The sequence below is a fragment of the Mytilus galloprovincialis genome, chromosome 6 (genome assembly GCF_965363235.1).
Source record: "Mytilus galloprovincialis chromosome 6, xbMytGall1.hap1.1, whole genome shotgun sequence".
Classification (NCBI taxonomy): domain Eukaryota; kingdom Metazoa; phylum Mollusca; class Bivalvia; order Mytilida; family Mytilidae; genus Mytilus; species Mytilus galloprovincialis.
This window is the reverse complement of record NC_134843.1, coordinates 102657306-102675462: the sequence shown is the minus strand read 5'-3', so window position 1 is coordinate 102675462 and position 18157 is coordinate 102657306. Positions and strand designations below refer to the sequence as shown.

Genomic DNA, 18157 nt, shown 5'->3' with positions numbered 1-18157 from the left:
CAAACGTTAATTCTAGAGAGAATAAATCAACACCGAATTTTCTACAACTTTCATTCTGTCCTTATTGAGTCAGAGATATCATTCGCTTTTGGGAAAAATGTAAGTCCGAACGCAAAGTTTTATTATCATCTCAATTTATTCATTTTCTTCCGGACTCAAAAAGAACTCAATGACAAAAGTAAGAGAATGATTCAAAATCATGCATTTTAAATTTTAGTCCGAATAAATATCATAATATGACGTCGTAAAATCGGCAATTTTATTGTGTTGAGGACTGAGTCTGGCTTCGATGGCAACAGTACTGAAGGTCCGGGTTTCCATCGTGACTCAGGCGCTGGAAATTACATTATTCACTGTCATCAGTTTTTCACCCTCCCACACACTTCTCTGGTACTCAAAGTGCAGTTTAAACTAGAATGGGGACTTTAGGGGGCCTCTGTTGGTCAATGTTATCCCCTACTCTAAGCTGAAGATCAATCTTCTGACATATCTCTCTGATTTGTCTGTTTAGGCCAAGTGGCCCATTGGTTCTCTCCGAGTACTTCAGCTTCCTCCACCATAATAACAGACTTCTCGGTGTCCTAGCACTCCCTTTGTGTTGGGTGGGAATTGATTGTCCTTGTAATAAATTGTCGTATATGTGACTTGTAGTAGCCTGTACCTCATTTCATTGATCAGTGATTGAGGTTAAAGTTAGGTTGTCAAGTCCGTATCTCATATAGTTATAAAAAGTGAAATCAGATAAATACTGAACTATAAACAATTAAGCATGAATACTAGCTCAACTATATTTGGTTAATACAGTAAAATGTACACAACTGAATGGCAAGTTTTATCAGACCTTGACCTCAATTTCATGGTTCTTTGGAAAATGTTTAGTTTTAGGTATAAAACCACTAATTTATAGCCCCATTGCTTTCTATGTTAAATTCTGCAATTTCAAGAATTTATGGCTACTTTGTCTTAAGTTCAAATAAAGTGGCAGTTATTTCATGTCATAACTGTACCTTATCCTGACAACATGCCCTTTAATTGCATATTCTAAAGAGCGTACTGGTTCCCTGAAGTTTAATAGTACAAAAACAGGAATGTCTGATCTGAACAACCGGTCAAATGTGCCCTTCTTTCAAAATTTCATATACTTCTGTATCATTCAAATAAATCTTTCAACAACGTTTGTACAGTGATCCCAAGTCCCCAAGCTTTCATTTGATACCACAATTAACCAAATATACCCGCTATTGACAAAGATACAGCTATGTGTAGGAACTACTTTGTTTAAAATATGTACTACTTTCTTGTATGTTCTTTCCGACCGGGCCTAAATTAGTGGTTCTATACCTATAAGTGGTTTGGTCCATTTCTGGGATACAATTAAAGCAATTAATATGGCCACTATATGAGGTAAAATTGAGAATGGAAATGGGGAATGTGCCAAAGAGACAACAACCCGACCATAGAAAAAAACAACAGCAGAAGGTCACCAACAGGTCTTCAATGTAGCGAGAAATTCCCGCACCCGGAGGCGTCTTTCAACTGGCCCCGAAACAAATATATACTAGTTCAGTGATAATGAACGCCATACTAATTTCCAAATTGTACACAAGAAACTAAAATTAAAATAATACAAGACTAATAAAGGCCAGAGGCTCCTGACTTGGGACAGGCGCAAAAATGCGGCAGGGTTAAACATGTTTGTGAGATCTCAACCCTCTCCATCAGTCTGTAACTTTATTTACTGATACTTGTAGTTAAATCTTCAAACTACAGCCGTTAAAATAAAAATGTAGATTCAATTATAAGTAAACTGGTAGGTGTATGGAATGATAATCTGACCTTAACCACACTTTCATTGTTCATTGGACATTGAATGTTTAGTGTTTGTGTTTGGTCTATTTCCCAGATATTACAAGCCATAGATTAATTACATTTGGTGATTGTAAGGTGTGAATGTATGTTTAGCAGGTAAATATGACTTTGACCTCATTTTCAAGGTTCATTTTTTCAGTGATAAGCTTTCATGGTCTTGTTTGTTTATTAGATACTATAAAATCAATAGTCAAACTATACCAGGTGTACATGTCTGGCTGGCATGTATAAAAAAGAAGATGTGGTATGATTGCCAATGAGACAACTATCCACAAAAGACCAAAATGAAACAGACATTAACAACTATAGGTCACCGTACGGCCTTCAACAATGTGCAAGGCCCATACCGCATAGTCAGCTATAAAAGGCCCCGATAAGACAATGTAAAACAATTCAAACGAGAAAACTAACGGCCTTATTTATGTAAAAAAATGAACGAAAAACAAATATGTAACACATAAACAAACGACAACCACTGATTTACAGGCTCCTGACTTGGGACAGGCACAAAGATAAATAATGTGGCAGGGTTGAACATGTTAGCGGGATCCCAACCCTCTCCATCAGTCTGTAACTTTATTTACTGATACTTGTAGTTAAATCTTCAAACTACAGCCGTTAAAATAAAAATGTAGATTCAATTATAAGTAAACTGGTAAAACAGGTGAGACATTTATCTTATACAATGAATATTGATAGAAACCAACATCTTTACTAGCGAAGGATAACAACCAAGTCTCCTTCTCTCCACATCCTTGGCTAGCAAAGATGAGAGACCAAACAAAATGTAGGAGATAGAGACAATGTAAGTAAGTAAGTTACAGGATTGATACTAAGACAATACACATTGATTATACACAAACAATAGAGATGGAATCTTTGCTAGCCAAGGATTACCAACCAGTTCCCTCCTCTCCACATGGATTGTAATTATAGGCTATTAAAAATGAGAAAAATAGTAATAACATGTAATGTAGCAGGAGGTTAAATTGCCATATATCCCAAATACTAACATATCATATTAGATGAATTTTTTAACTTTTCCAGAAATATGAATAGTATTGTAAAAAGTGGATACTTGAAGAGGCATAGTAGTAAGTATAAAACAGACAATGCATTTATGTGTGTCCACACCTTTGTAGCAATTTTTAAACAGTTCAATTATTTGTTGTTTTCAAAAACTGAAACAAAAGATGTCGATATAGACAATTTGAACTAACAGCAGTAAACCGATGTTCCAATCTCAAAAACAAAATCTAATCTAGGGTAAAAAAAAAAACAAATCAGAGGGAATCAGTATTAAACTTTTTCTTTTTACCTTGATACTTTTATCCTGTAATTGTCAGGTAAAACAAATTTAAATTTGAATAGGATATAATTTTACTTGCAAGAATTTCAATCACTGAATTTGATCATAATATTTTTCTCAGAGTTTATATTTAGCTCCTTAATCGATACTGACACTGAGTATTCTGTTTGTTTGGTCATTTATATGCTATACAGAGTTTCCTGTGTGGAGGTTTCAATGATGCAGATGGTGCTACATGTTGGCACTAAATCTTCAATTATTTATTTTGTAGAAGGTTTCCTGTCTGGAGGCTGGAACAATGTATGGGTTGTGTTATACAATGACAGTAGTTTGTGTGTTTATAAACGACAAGGTGATAATGAGATTAAAGCAAAGGCTTACATGAAGGTAAGATTGGGTTTATGTTACTGATTATTGGACAAAAGCAAAAAGTCTTTCATCACATGGCACCATTCAACATTCATTCTACACATGAGTCTTTACACAAACTCATTCTACACATGGCACCTTACTCTTCAGGAGCACCTCTAGAGATCACCCCAAGTTTTGGTGGGATTAATGTTGCTTAGTCTTTAGGTTTCTATGTTGTGTCTTGTCTACTATTAGTACTAGTCAGTTTGTCTTTTATTTTTTTTAGCCATGGCATAGTCAGTTTATTTGCTATCTATGAGTTGACTGTCTCTCCAGTATTTTTGGCCCCTCTGTTACAAAAGTCATCCTACAGTACACATTAGACCAATTTAAGGTCATATTTGTGTTCCACACTTTTATTTCTCATTTAATGAAGTATGTAAACACTTTGCCTCTGGTAACTATACAGAAGGAATGGTTCATACTGCAGTCACATTTGTGTGTCCACACTTTTATTTCTAATTTTAGGAAGTATGTAAACGCTTTGCTTATGGAGACTATACAGAAGGAATGGTAGATAGACCTGACATACCTGCTGGGTATAGCTTTAAACAAATGTTAGCCATACCAGTCAAACCAAGTCATAAGGCTAAGGTTCTATGGTTTCTATGTAGAGATGAGGCAGAACTAAGGTGAGTAAATGTCAAACCAAGTCACTAGGCTAAGGTCCTGTGGTTTCTATGTAGGGATGAGGCAGAACTGAACTTAGGTAAGTTAATAGACAGATTCTCTAATAGTTTATGGTAATTATAACCCCTGCTTTAAATTATACCACTGCTCTAAAAAAGTAGGGTATTATTCTGTGTTACCTTTGTCTGTTCATTCAGATTGACAGAAACTTTTAAATTAGAAATGACCAGAGTAATAAGATTTTCAAATAAGTCAACATGACCAAAATAGACATTTGACCTCTTATAGCATGTATAGGAGCAGTTCCTTTTGTATGATTATTTTACCCTTTTTAGCTCACCTGGCCCGAAGGGCCAAGTGAGCTTTTCTCATCACTTGGCGTCCGTCGTCGTCGTCCGTCGTCGTTAACTTTTACAAAAATCTTCTCCTCTGAAACTACTGGGCCAAATCAAACCAAACTTGGCCACAATCATCATTGGGTATCTAGTTTAAAAAATGTGTGGCGTGACCCGGTCAACCGACCAAGATGGCCGCCACCGCTAAAAATAGAACATAGGGGTAAAATGCAGTTTTTGGCTTATAACTCAAAAACCAAAGCATTTAGAGCAAATCTGACATGGGGTAAAAATGTTTATCAGGTCAAGATCTATCTCCCCTGAAATTTTCAGATGAATCGGTCAATCGGTTGTTGGGTTGCTGCCCCTGAATTGGTAATTTTGAGGAAATTTTGCTGTTTTTGGTTATTATCTTGAATATTATTATAGATAGAGATAAACTGTAAACAGCAATAATGTTCAGCAAAGTAAGATCTACAAATAAGTCAACATGACCAAAATGGTCAGTTGACCCGTTTAGGAGTTATTGCCCTTTATAGTCAATTTTTAACCATTTTTCGTTAATTAAAGTAATCTTTTACAAAAATCTTCTCCTCTGAAACTACTGGGCCAAATTAATCCAAACTTGGCCACAATCATCTTTGGGGTATCTAGTTTAAAAAATGTGTGGCGTGACCTGGTCAACCAACCAAGATGGCCGCCACGGCTAAAAATAGAACAAAGGGGTAAAATGCAGTTTTTGGCTTATAACTCAAAAACCAAAGCATTTTGAGGAAATCTGACGTGGGATAAAAATGTTTATCAGGTCAAGATCTATCTGCCCTGAAATTTTCAGATGAATCGGTCAATCGGTTGTTGGGTTGCTGCCCCTGAATTGGTAATTTTGAGGAAATTTTGCTGTTTTTGGTTATCTTGAATATTATTATAGATAGAGATAAACTGTAAACAGCAATAATGTTCAGCAAAGTAAGATCTACAAATAAGTCAACATGACCAAAATGGTCAGTTGACCCGTTTAGGAGTTATTGCCCTTTATAGTCAATTTTTAACCATTTTTCGTAAATTAAAGTAATCTTTTACAAAAATCTTCATCTCTGAAACTACTGGGCCAAATTAATCCAAACTTGGCCACAATCATCTTTGGGGTATCTAGTTTAAAAAATGTGTGGCGTGACCTGGTCAACCAACCAAGATGGCCGCCACCGCTAAAAATAGAACATAGGGGTAAAATGCAGTTTTTGGCTTATAACTCAAAAACCAAAGCATTTTGAGGAAATCTGACATGGGATAAAAATGTTTATCAGGTCAAGATCTATCTGCCCTGAAATTTTCAGATGAATCGGTCAATCGGTTGTTGGGTTGCTGCCCCTGAATTGGTAATTTTGAGGAAATTTTGCTGTTTTTGGTTATTATCTTGAATATTATTATAGATAGAGATGAATTGTAAACAGCAATAATGTTCAGCAAAGGAAGATCTACAAATAAGTCAACATGACCAAAATGGTCAGTTGACCCGTTTAGGAGTTATTGCCCTTTATAGTCAATCTTTAACCATTTTTCATAAATCTAAGTAATCTTTTACAAAATCTCCACTGAAACTACTAGGCCACAATCATCTTTGGGGTATCTAGTTTGAAAAATGTGTCCGATGACCTGGCCATTCAACCAAGATGGCCGCCACGGCTAAAAATAGAACAAAGGGGTAAAATGCAGTTTTTGGCTTATAACTATGAAACCAAAGCATCTAGAGCAAATCTGACAAGAAGTTTAATTGTTAATCAAGTCAATATCTATCTGCCCTGAATTTTTCTGATGAATTGGACAACTGGTTGTTGGGTTGCTGCCCTCCAATTGGTAATTTTTAGGGTTGCTGCCCTCCAATTGGTAATTTTTAAAGAAATTTTGCCGTTTTTGGTTATCTTGAATACTATTATAGATAGCGATAAACTGTAAACAGCAATAATGTTCAGCAAAGTAAGATCTACAAATAAGTCAACATGACCTAAATGGTCAATTGACCCCTTAAGGAGTTATTGCCCTTTATAGTCAATTTTTAACAATTTTCATTAATTTGGTAAATTTATGTAAATTTTTACCAAATATAGTTCTCTGTTACTAATGGGCAAAGTTCATTATAGATATAATTGTAAGAAGCAAAATCGTTCAGTAAAGTAAGAACTTCAAACACATCACCATCACCAAAATACAATTTTGTCATGAATCCATTTGTGTCCTTTGTTTAATATGCACATAGACCAAGGTGAGCGACACAGGCTCTTTAGAGCCTCTAGTTGCATTTTTCAGAAATTATAGAAGATACAGAGAATCTTCAAATAGGTCAAATGACCAAAATTGTTTATTTATCCCGTATAGGAGTTATTGGTCGTAAATAATTATTTTACCCCTTTTGCATTTTATTCAGAAATTATATAGTACAAATAGAAAATCTGGTAAGCAGATAAAAATGATAAACAAAATAAGATTAACAATATTTGGTGAATTTCTTTAACAAAAACTGTACCAGATAGAAAGCAAATGAAATAAGGCGAAATGTTTGTATAAATTAAATCTACAAATAAGTCAACATGGCCAAAATTGTTCAACAACCCCTTCTATTTCCAGAGGCCTTTTGAAAGATAACCAACAATGTCTTATTTTTTCAGTGAATGGATGAAAGCAATTTGCAGTACTGTAAGTTGATATTAAACGGAATAATTTGCACTATGAATAAGAACACTATAGTAACAAATTACCCTACATCCATCATGAATGCAGGATGTACTACATTAAATTCAAATTTGATCAAGATTAATAACAGTTTACCTTACCGTTTATACTTGAGGCAGAAATGAAAAATGAACAAAAAATTTAAAAAAAACAGCATTAAAAATTGTAATTTAAGGGGGGCACACAATAGTTTTTCCATTTGAAAATTAACATGAAACAAAGCATGTTTACTTTTGTTGCAGAAAGCTCTACATAGGGATAGTGATCTGTTGGTGGCGGTGTTAGCTAACTTCTTACAAGCTTTTTATTTCAGAAGGTGGAATACCTGGATGCTTCATACTTTATATATAGATGCCTCATGTTAAGAAGTTTCCGTCAGTCACATGTCCAATGTCCTTGACCTCATTTTTTTTTCTCTTATTATAAGCAATAGGTCAACTATATTTGTTGTATGGAAGAATTGTAAGAGGTACATGTCTTCCTGGCATAGTTCATCTGACCTTGACCTCATTTTATTGGTTCAGTGGTCAATTTTTAGTTTTCTTGGTTAATATTAAGTTTATGTGACAGTTGTAATAAAGCTTTATATTTAAGACTATCAACATAATATCAATGATTAGAAAGGAAGGCAAGACATTTCAGCGTGTGCACTCTTGTTTAATCAAGATCTAGATGTTACAACAGCACTGTATTCAGTGCTGTAAGCCATATCTAACTCAGGCTTTGACTGTTACAAATATATGGAAATCGCAAGCAGTGCCATATACAATTTACAACTGTAGTAACAACATGTAAAGTTCTGATAATCTTTTAAAATAAAAAGTAACACAGAGCTGTACTATAAGATCACAGGATATAAATTACTAGTTGACTTTTATCGTTATTCTTTGACATCTGTAGGCTGCAGTTCCACTTTCTTTTCAATTTAGATACAAATTGTACATTTAATAGTCTGGTTCTTTTTGAGAGCAATTCATCAAATGATTCTTTTAGAGATAAACCTTCAATATTACAACATTTAATACTTCTTTACAGCTCCCACAACCAAGTTCTAATCAACAGGGTCCACCACCCCAACAGCCCATGCACCAACAAGCTCCAGTCCACTCAGCACCTCCGCCCTACACACCTGGACCAGCTCCATATCCTGCTCAGGCCCCAGGAGGTCCAGCTCCTATAGGATTTGCTGGTTTAACAGGTAAGACAACATGAATAGTTTAACCTGTTAGTGGTTTGTCTTCAGCAGCTTTGGTTTTATTAACAGGGGTTAGAGCACAGATTTTGTTTGCTTGATTGGTTATTCTTAGTCTTAATGGCGGTAGTGTTATCATTATTTTACAATTTCAATTTACAGTCGAAACCTCGTTTTGTCGAAGTCTAAGGAACCAGACCAAAGTATTCAACTCATCCGAGGTCTAGTGTGTCGTCATAAATTTGGAATGCATGAAATACGGTATGAGATTTGTGTCAACTAGATACTATGAACAGTGTGCCTTTTTTCGATATGACACGTTATGATTGTGTATTTAATCTTCATTTTTGGTCCTTTGTGATTATTAAACACACAAGTACATATACAAATCATGCACAAAAAAAATCAATAGTCTACACAAATATTTACAAAGGTAAGTCACTATAAATGATGAAATCACTCGTGGCACGAAATAAGTTCATAACGGTCTCTGATGAGGTCGACTGCTTTCATTAAATTATCATGAATTTATTATAATTGTCCTAATCCTTTTATTTATTGTAATTAATAAATTTTAAGTCTAATGATTCATTTAATCTTGGCTTGGGTCTTTTAAATTCATTTCGTTTTTATCTCAGGTGAAAAATGTTCAAAACACTAACATTCCGCTTAAACCATCAATAAAGGTATTAATTAGCTGTCACCATAAATATGTCATTTTAACTGTTATATAAACAAGTATGTTTACTCACCTTTATCTATCTCTTTTGAAAATGATTAGGTGACATAAGAAATACATCCGATTTGAATTTTTATCATTAGGTCTGCATCTATTGAAAATTTTTACTTTCGAACTTCGAGACATCAGGGTCAATTAAAATTAATTTTACTTCGACGGGACTATAAAATTTACTTGACTTAACCTAGTATTCAAGTCAAACGAGTTCGACTCATCAGAGGTAATTATGCATTGATCAAACGGGAATTTTACCAGGACCCAGTAATTACTTCGACTCATCCCAGTTTTCGATAAACCAAGTTCGACACAACGAGGTTCAACTGTATTTGTATCCTGAAATTTTGAAGTGGGTATACAGACTTACAGACTTTTGTGTTTAGATTTGATACATTTATAATTCTTTCTACCATTTTGCGGATTTTCAATTGAAAAATTATGTTCTCTTCCATTAAATATTAAGCACAAATATATTTTTTCATTACAGGTGGTCCTTCTCCTAGTGGATACCCTGGTTACCCACAGCAACCAATGGCTCAGCCTTATCCTCAGCAGCCTTACTCACAGGGATATCCACAGGGTTATCCCACACAACAGTACGCTCCTCCTCCACAGCCTGTATACCACCAGCAAGGGTATGCTCCACCACCACAGGGATACAGTCAGCCTCCTCCAGGTATGTATACAATCAGCCTTATCCTCAGCAGCCTTACTCACATGGTTATCAACAGGCACAGGGTTATCCCACACAACAGTACGCTCCTCCTCTACAACTGGTATACTACCAGCAAGGCTATACATTCAGGACTATAGTAAGCCTCCCCAATTTAAGTAAACCTTCAGCTGCAGATTTGTTAGTCTCCTTAGGTAACAGTTTCACAGGTTAAACTTCTCTGTCTCTGTAATACACTTTTAATCATACAGTGATTTTTTGATAAAATTTGGCATACTAGCATCCGTGCACTATGGACTCATTCTTGTTGGACATTTGTGGTCTTTGAGTAGAAATACTTAACTTTATTGTTGCACAGATATTAAAATACAAGCTGTTTTTATGCCCTATCTGTAACAATAAACATAAGTTTAACCAATGTCTGCCTGTGTCTATATGTCTTTCATTTTCTTGCTATTCTACTTGAAATCATTATGATATAATGTAAATAATGTACTATACAGAACGTGTTACTGTGAGCATCTCCATACACATTATATAAGTTTCAGACTTATGACTACAGAACCCCATCCATAACACTGCCTAAGAAATGCCTGTGCAGTACTACCCAAAAACTTATAATTGGATATTAATTAAACTTGTTCTACTAACTAGTTCCACAGTTACTAAAGATAGAAATAGAAAAGGGTAAATCCAAATATAACAAAATAGAAATAAATTTAATGAGGTTTATATATTAAAATATTAATACATGCTTGTCAATGTTTTATTTGATTATCAAGTTAGATAACAAATCTGCCTACAATATTTGGGGACAATAAATTATGTTTTTAGGTTAACTTCATTGAAAAGATATCAAAAGATTTGAATATGTATGGGGCTGTGCATTAAGTTGTTGTTGATGATTTTCAGAAGGTCACAAGGTCACACCTGATCTTTTGTCCTTGATTATCTTTTTTTCATTTCCAGATGATTGGTAAAATTATGTTGCAAGTGTATAACTAGGTAAATAATATTATCCAATTATAATTGTAGGAGCCTATGGTTACCAGCAGCAACCAGGCTATTACCAACAGCAACAACCAGTTGTAGTCCAACAACATCATAAGAAAGGGGGTCTAGGCAACAAAGGCAAACTAGCTGCAGGTAATTATACTCATCAGTTGTAGTCCAGCAACACCATAAGAAAGGGGTCTAGGCAATAAAGGCAAACTAGCTGCAGGTAATTATACTCATCAGTTGTAGTCCAGCAACATCATAAGAAAGGGGTCTAGGCAATAAAGGCAAACTAGCTGCAGGTAATTATACTCATCAGTTGTAGTCCAGCAACATCATAAGAAAGGGGTCTAGGCAATAAAAGCAAACTAGCTGCAGGTAATTATACTCATCAGTTGTAGTCCAACAACATCATAAGAAAGGGGGTCTAGGCAACAAAGGCAAACTAGCTGCAGGTAATTATACTCATCAGTTGTAGTCCAGCAACATCATAAGAAAGGGGGTCTAGGCAATAAAGGCAAACTAGCTGCAGGTAATTATACTCATCAGTTGTAGTCCAGCAACATCATAAGAAAGGGGTCTAGGCAATAAAGGCAAACTAGCTGCAGGTAATTATACTCATCAGTTGTAGTCCAGCAACACCATAAGAAAGGGGTCTAGGCAATAAAGGCAAACTAGCTGCAGGTAATTATACTCATCAGTTGTAGTCCAGCAACATCATAAGAAAGGGGTCTAGGCAATAAAGGCAAACTAGCTGCAGGTAATTATACTCATCAGTTGTAGTCCAGCAACATCATAAGAAAGGGGTCTAGGCAATAAAGGCAAACTAGCTGCAGGTAATTATACTCATCAGTTGTAGTCCAGCAACATCATAAGAAAGGGGTCTAGGCAACAAAGGCAAACTAGCTGCAGGTAATTATACTCATCAGTTGTAGTCCAGCAACATCATAAGAAAGGGGTCTAGGCAATAAAGGCAAACTAGCTGCAGGTAATTATACTCATCAGTTGTAGTCCAGCAACATCATAAGAAAGGGGGTCTAGGCAATAAAGGCAAACTAGCTGCAGGTAATTATACTCATCAGTTGTAGTCCAGCAACATCATAAGAAAGGGGGTCTAGGCAATAAAGGCAAACTAGCTGCAGGTAATTATACTCATCAGTTGTAGTCCAGCAACATCATAAGAAAGGGGTCTAGGCAACAAAGGCAAACTAGCTGCAGGTAATTATACTCATCAGTTGTAGTCCAGCAACATCATAAGAAAGGGGTCTAGGCAACAAAGGCAAACTAGCTGCAGGTAATTATACTCATCAGTTGTAGTCCAGCAACATCATAAGAAAGGGGTCTAGGCAATAAAGGCAAACTAGCTGCAGGTAATTATACTCATCAGTTGTAGTCCAGCAACATCATAAGAAAGGGGGTCTAGGCAATAAAGGCAAACTAGCTGCAGGTAATTATACTCATCAGTTGTAGTCCAGCAACATCATAAGAAAGGGGTCTAGGCAACAAAGGCAAACTAGCTGCAGGTAATTATACTCATCAGTTGTAGTCCAGCAACATCATAAGAAAGGGGTCTAGGCAATAAAGGCAAACTAGCTGCAGGTAATTATACTCATCAGTTGTAGTCCAGCAACACCATAAGAAAGGGGTCTAGGTAATAAAGGCAAACTAGCTGCAGGTAATTACACTCATCAGTTGTAGTCCAGCAACACCATAAGAAAGGGGTCTAGAAAATAAAGGCAAACTAGCTGCAGGTAATTATACTCATCAGTTGTAGTCCAGCAACATCATAAGAAAGGGGGTCTAGGCAATAAAGACAAACTAGCTGCAGGTAATTATACTCATCAGTTGTAGTCCAGCAACATCATAAAAAAGGGGGTCTAGGCAATAAAGGCAAACTAGCTGCAGGTAATTATACTCATCAGTTGTAGTCCAACAACATCATAAGAAAGGGGGTCTAGGCAATAAAGGCAAACTAGCTGCAGGTAATTATACTCATCAGTTGTAGTCCAGCAACACCATAAGAAAGGGGTCTAGGTAATAAAGGCAAACTAGCTGCAGGTAATTATACTCATCAGTTGTAGTCCAGCAACATCATAAAAAAGGGGGTCTAGGCAATAAAGGCAAACTAGCTGCAGGTAATTATACTCATCAGTTGTAGTCCAACAACACCATAAGAAAGGGGGTCTAGGCAATAAAGGCAAACTAGCTGCAGGTAATTATACTCATCAGTTGTAGTCCAACAACACCATAAGAAAGGGGGTCTAGGCAATAAAGGCAAACTAGCTGCAGGTAATTATACTCATCAGTTGTAGTCCAACAACACCATAAGAAAGGGGTCTAGGTAATAAAGGCAAACTAGCTGCAGGTAATTATACTCATCAGTTGTAGTCCAGCAACACCATAAGAAAGGGGTCTAGGTAATAAAGGCAAACTAGCTGCAGGTAATTATACTCATCAGTTGTAGTCCAACAACACCATAAGAAAGGGGGTCTAGGCAATAAAGGCAAAGTAGCTGCAGGTAATTATACTCAGTTTCATATTGTTCACACTTATGTTTCAATTTCTAAATTTTGATGACATGATCTACACGAAGGCTTGTCAGAGAATAGATTTACCCCTCTAACCCAATGCTAGAGTAAGGTTATCATTATGAAGCAGACTTTAAAACCACAGTGCTATCACATGTTAAAAATCCAACAAAGTCTTAGGGTGCATGCAGGGTTATTTTTGCTAGAAAGTCTTTTATTAAAAAAAATTAATTGGTAAATAAATCATGTTTTCTACAAGCTATGTTGAGGTTATAATTAGTTAATGTGATGCATTCCCCATTATTTTCAGGTGTATTAGGTGGTGCTGCTCTGGGATACGGTGCCAGTCGGATGATGGGTGGAGGACTTGGTGGATTCGGAGGTCCATTTGGAGGATTCGGTTTAGGTCACCATGGAAGTTGGAGTTCTCTAAGTAGTTTTGGTAGTTGTGGTAGTTTTGGAAGTTTTGGCAGCTTTGATTAACATTGAACAAGATACAAAACTAAATACTGTGTTATAAACTAGCTGTGCTTGATGATCTGCAAAAAAGAAATACATTTATGTAAACCCATGAAATTTGAAGGATTTGTCAAATATAGATCTATATGAATACAAAAAACCTAGTTGTAGGTGTATTTTTTGCAACTTATACATGATACAATATACAACTTGCTTCTCCAATAATGAAATTTCATTAAAATTATACAAAAAAATATACAAATATTTTTAATTCGTTGATTTCTTCAAATTTGAAATGGAATTTTGTTAACATTTAGGTCATATTGTATCTGAGTATTTGAAAAATGAAACATGTTGAATTTATACAACCAAATTATATTGTGTGAAAAAGATCTATAAATTGATAGAATATGTGTGAAAGTTACTATAAATATGCATATTTTTATTTAACTATATAAAATAACCAATTCTGTAAATCTTGGGTTGTACATAGACAAATGTTTGATTTATGGCTATGCAAGTTTATTGCAAGTAAACACAAAAAATTGACAAAGCTGAAATCTATTTATTACATTTGACTTTTTGTTTGTTTAGAATTATCCTGAAATCTATAGAAGAAAAAACTAAATTTACACATAAATAATCAAAATTGAAACTTTCCAATAAGTAATAAAATTAGCAAAGTAAGTATTTGCATTATTATAATCATTGCTCAGGGCTTGCTGTCAGTTTTGTGGTATTTTATTTTTATTTTTCTACACTTGATATTTACTGCATGTTATCATATCAATCTGTTAAAAAAATGTTGTTAGAATCTGTAACAATTTATTGTTTTTGGGTAACTTAGGTTCTCAATCTAGAGGTGTTAGGTTTAGAATGGACAACAAATCATCCACATTTTGAAATAATTCTTATTTCATTGCGGGTAAATTATGATTTTGTGATAGGTTTAAAAGTGTCATTTGATGACCCCCTAGGAATTCTTAGGGGGTTAGTATATTTTATATGGGGTTCATGACATCACATCTTCTGTTAATGATGGCTTCATCTTTTAATTTTGTCATGTTTCATTGTTTATTTTTTTTACAAGATGCAGCAGAAAATCCTTTGTGTGATAAATTCATTGTATGGTTTTCTACGTATAGTTATGGAAATTTTTAGGCACACCTTGTAAGGGGAAGCCATTTTGCACTCTCGCTGCACTCTCTTGCCAAAAAAAAAATCATTTTGTGGCTAGCAACTGATATTTAATGTGTAGAAAACCCAATAATCTAGTATACTTATTTGCATAATCATTTAAGTCTAGAAACAGTAGATAGGGATAGTCCTTTTACATTTATGTAAAGGTTAATTAACCCCTTTTTTTTATTACTGATTTTTTTAGTTGACCTCTATTTAAGTTTGTGTGTCTTCTTTTGTTATGTTACATTTATAGTTCATTTATTTTATTCAAATAGTTATGTAGTTTTGTACTTCATCAATATTATTTATAACTTTGTTTTCTTAATATATATTTTTATGTTAATTCAAAAGCAATACATGTATAGCAATAACAGGTTTTTATACGATTGATTTTGGGTGTTTTGGTTCCAACTGTTTAGGAATTAGGGGCCAAAAAAAGGGCCCAAATAAGCATTATTCTTGGTTTTTGCACAATAACTTTAGTATAAGTAAATTTAAATCTTTTAAATTTAAACACAAGATTTATGACCATAAAAGGAAGGTTTGGATTGATTTTGGGAGTTTTGGTCCCAACGAATTAGGGGCCAAAAGGGTCCAAAATTAAACTTAGCTTGATTTTAACAAAATTTGAATTCGTGGGGTTTTTTGATATGCTGAATCTAAACATGTACTTAGATTTTTGATTATGGGCCCAGTTTTCAAGTTGGTCCAAATCGGGGTCCAAAATTATTATATTAAGTATTGTGCAATAGCAAGAAATTTTCAATTGCACAGTATTCCGCAATAGCAAGAAATCTTCAATTGCACAGTATTGTGCAATAGCAAGAAATTTTCAATTGCACAGTATTGTGCAATACAAGAAATCTTCTATTGCACAGTATTGTGCAATAGCAAGAAATCTTCAATTGCACAGTATTGTGCAATAGCAAGAAATATCTTATTGCACAATATTTTGCAATAGCAAGAAATTTTCAATTGCACAGTTTTGCGCAATAGCAAGAAATATTCAATTGCACAGTATTGTCCCGTTTTCAAATTGGTCTACATTAAGGTCCAAAGGGTCAAAAAGTAAACTTTGTTTGATTTCAACAAAAATTGAATAAATGGGGTTCTTCAATATGCTGAATCTGACCATGTATTTAGATTTTTGGGATACGATTGCTTTCAAGCAATCTGTAGACTTTTACCGTTGACTCAGGGCTCATTCCCTCACGTCAGCCGTTTTATTCTAAACATTCAGCAACATCTCAGATTCTTATGATTGTCTTGCTTTAAAAGGTAAAAACAAGCAAAAGGATTGAACATAAACAACTTTCCTGTAATGTTCTTCTCATAACCTTCATGTTTGATATTTCCCTTGACTTATATGCGTGTTTTTAACAACACGGAAAATCAGAATTAAGCAGTATTTATATTTAGTTTTTTATAAATTTAGAAACACGTCAGAGGGAATTCCCCAGTTTTGATAAATGCGTGCTGAATTCCGATAATTCTATTTCTGTCATATAAGAACTGAATTGGAGTTTTCTATATTTTACCGTTATGAAACTGATACTGTACTCTCTGTATGAAATGGATAAAAGATACTTACTGTATGAAATGGATAAAACGGGAAAAAGCTGACAAAAAATCTTTGGACTCTTTTTTTAATTCAGTAATGAAGATAGTTGATATACGTATTCAACATTTTAAAGAACATTTTACTATAAACAATAACCACAATAAACCTATTTCTTGTATCAAACATAAACTAAAAGAACTAGCCAAGGAATTTGTTTTTGTCCCGGCAGATAAAGCTGCTAATAATATTATTATTGTTTGACGTAAATTTTACATTGAGGTTCTGAAAAAGGAAATCACCAATTCACCAACATTCCAACTGACTCTATTTTCAGAAAACGAAATCTGTAACAAACATAAACTTTTAGCCACTGCTTTACAAGCAGACCCAAATACAATGAAAGTCCCAACTATGTATTGGCTTCCGAAGCTACACAAAACCCCTTACAAATATAGATTTATTTCGTCTTCAAGCCATTGTTCAACTACTAAATTGTCTATTCTTCTTACCAGCACACTTGGTACAATTAAAAACCTGATAATAAATTGTTCAAATAAGGCCTTCGAAAATAGTGGAATAAATTACTTTTGGAGTGTCAAGAACTCGTTGGAAGTACTTGATAAATTGCATGCTTATATTGGTGATTTTGAATCTGTTCAAAGTTTTGATTTTTCTACCCTGTATACCACATTGCCGCACATTCTCATTAAGAAAAAATTCACACACCTAATTAAATGGGCATTCAAAAAATCAGAATGTGAATATATATGTTCAAACTCTTTTAGGTCATTTTTTAGTAGCAATAAACAAAAAAACTATGTTAATTGGACATGCTTTGATACTATATATGCCCTAGAATTTTTACTATATAACATTTTTGTTCGCTTTGGGGATTCCATATATCGTCAGATTATCGGAATTCCAATGGGGACTAACTGTGCACCACTTATTGCGGACCTGTTTTTGTATTGTTATGAGTTACAATTTATGACAAAAATAAGCAAAGACCCATCGAAACAACATCTGATAAACAAATTTAATAATACTTTTAGATATTTGGATGATATTTTGGCTCTCAATAATGACGACTTCAGTATGTATATTAATGAAATTTATCCTGTTGAACTTACTTTAAATAAAGCTAATACTAACAATGACCACTGCCCTTTTCTCGATCTTGATATCTATATCACTAATGGAAAGCTAAATACTAAAATTTATGATAAAAGGGATGATTTTTCATTTCCTATCGTTAATTATCCGTTTTTAGATGGTGACGTTCCCTTGTCACCATCTTACGGTGTTTATATATCTCAACTTGTACGATTCGCTCGTGTATGTAACAATGTTTTAGATTTTAACGAGAGAAATTTATGTATTACTGAAAAATTATTACACCAGGGTTTTCAATATCACAAACTAGTCAAAATATTTACTAAATTTTATCATCGGTATAAAGACATCATTCGTAAATATAGCTCAACATGCAGACTTCTAATACGTTCAGGTATTTCACATCCAATTTTTTATGGTAATATTCTTTATAAAG

At 34.4% G+C, this 18157-nt stretch overlaps 1 protein-coding gene across 1 annotated transcript; it reads left to right on the top strand.

Annotated features, from left to right (window-relative positions):
* On the top strand, positions 1-18029 carry LOC143080991 (uncharacterized). The gene is made up of 9 exons (XM_076257221.1): positions 1-99; positions 2917-2963; positions 3450-3565; positions 4058-4221; positions 7218-7245; positions 8317-8479; positions 9697-9885; positions 10918-11028; positions 13717-18029. The coding sequence occupies exons 2-9, from the start codon at positions 2921-2923 to the stop codon at positions 13887-13889; spliced, it is 987 nt and encodes a 328-aa protein (XP_076113336.1). The 5' UTR covers positions 1-99; positions 2917-2920; the 3' UTR covers positions 13890-18029.
* The last annotated feature ends 128 nt before the right edge of the window (positions 18030-18157 follow it).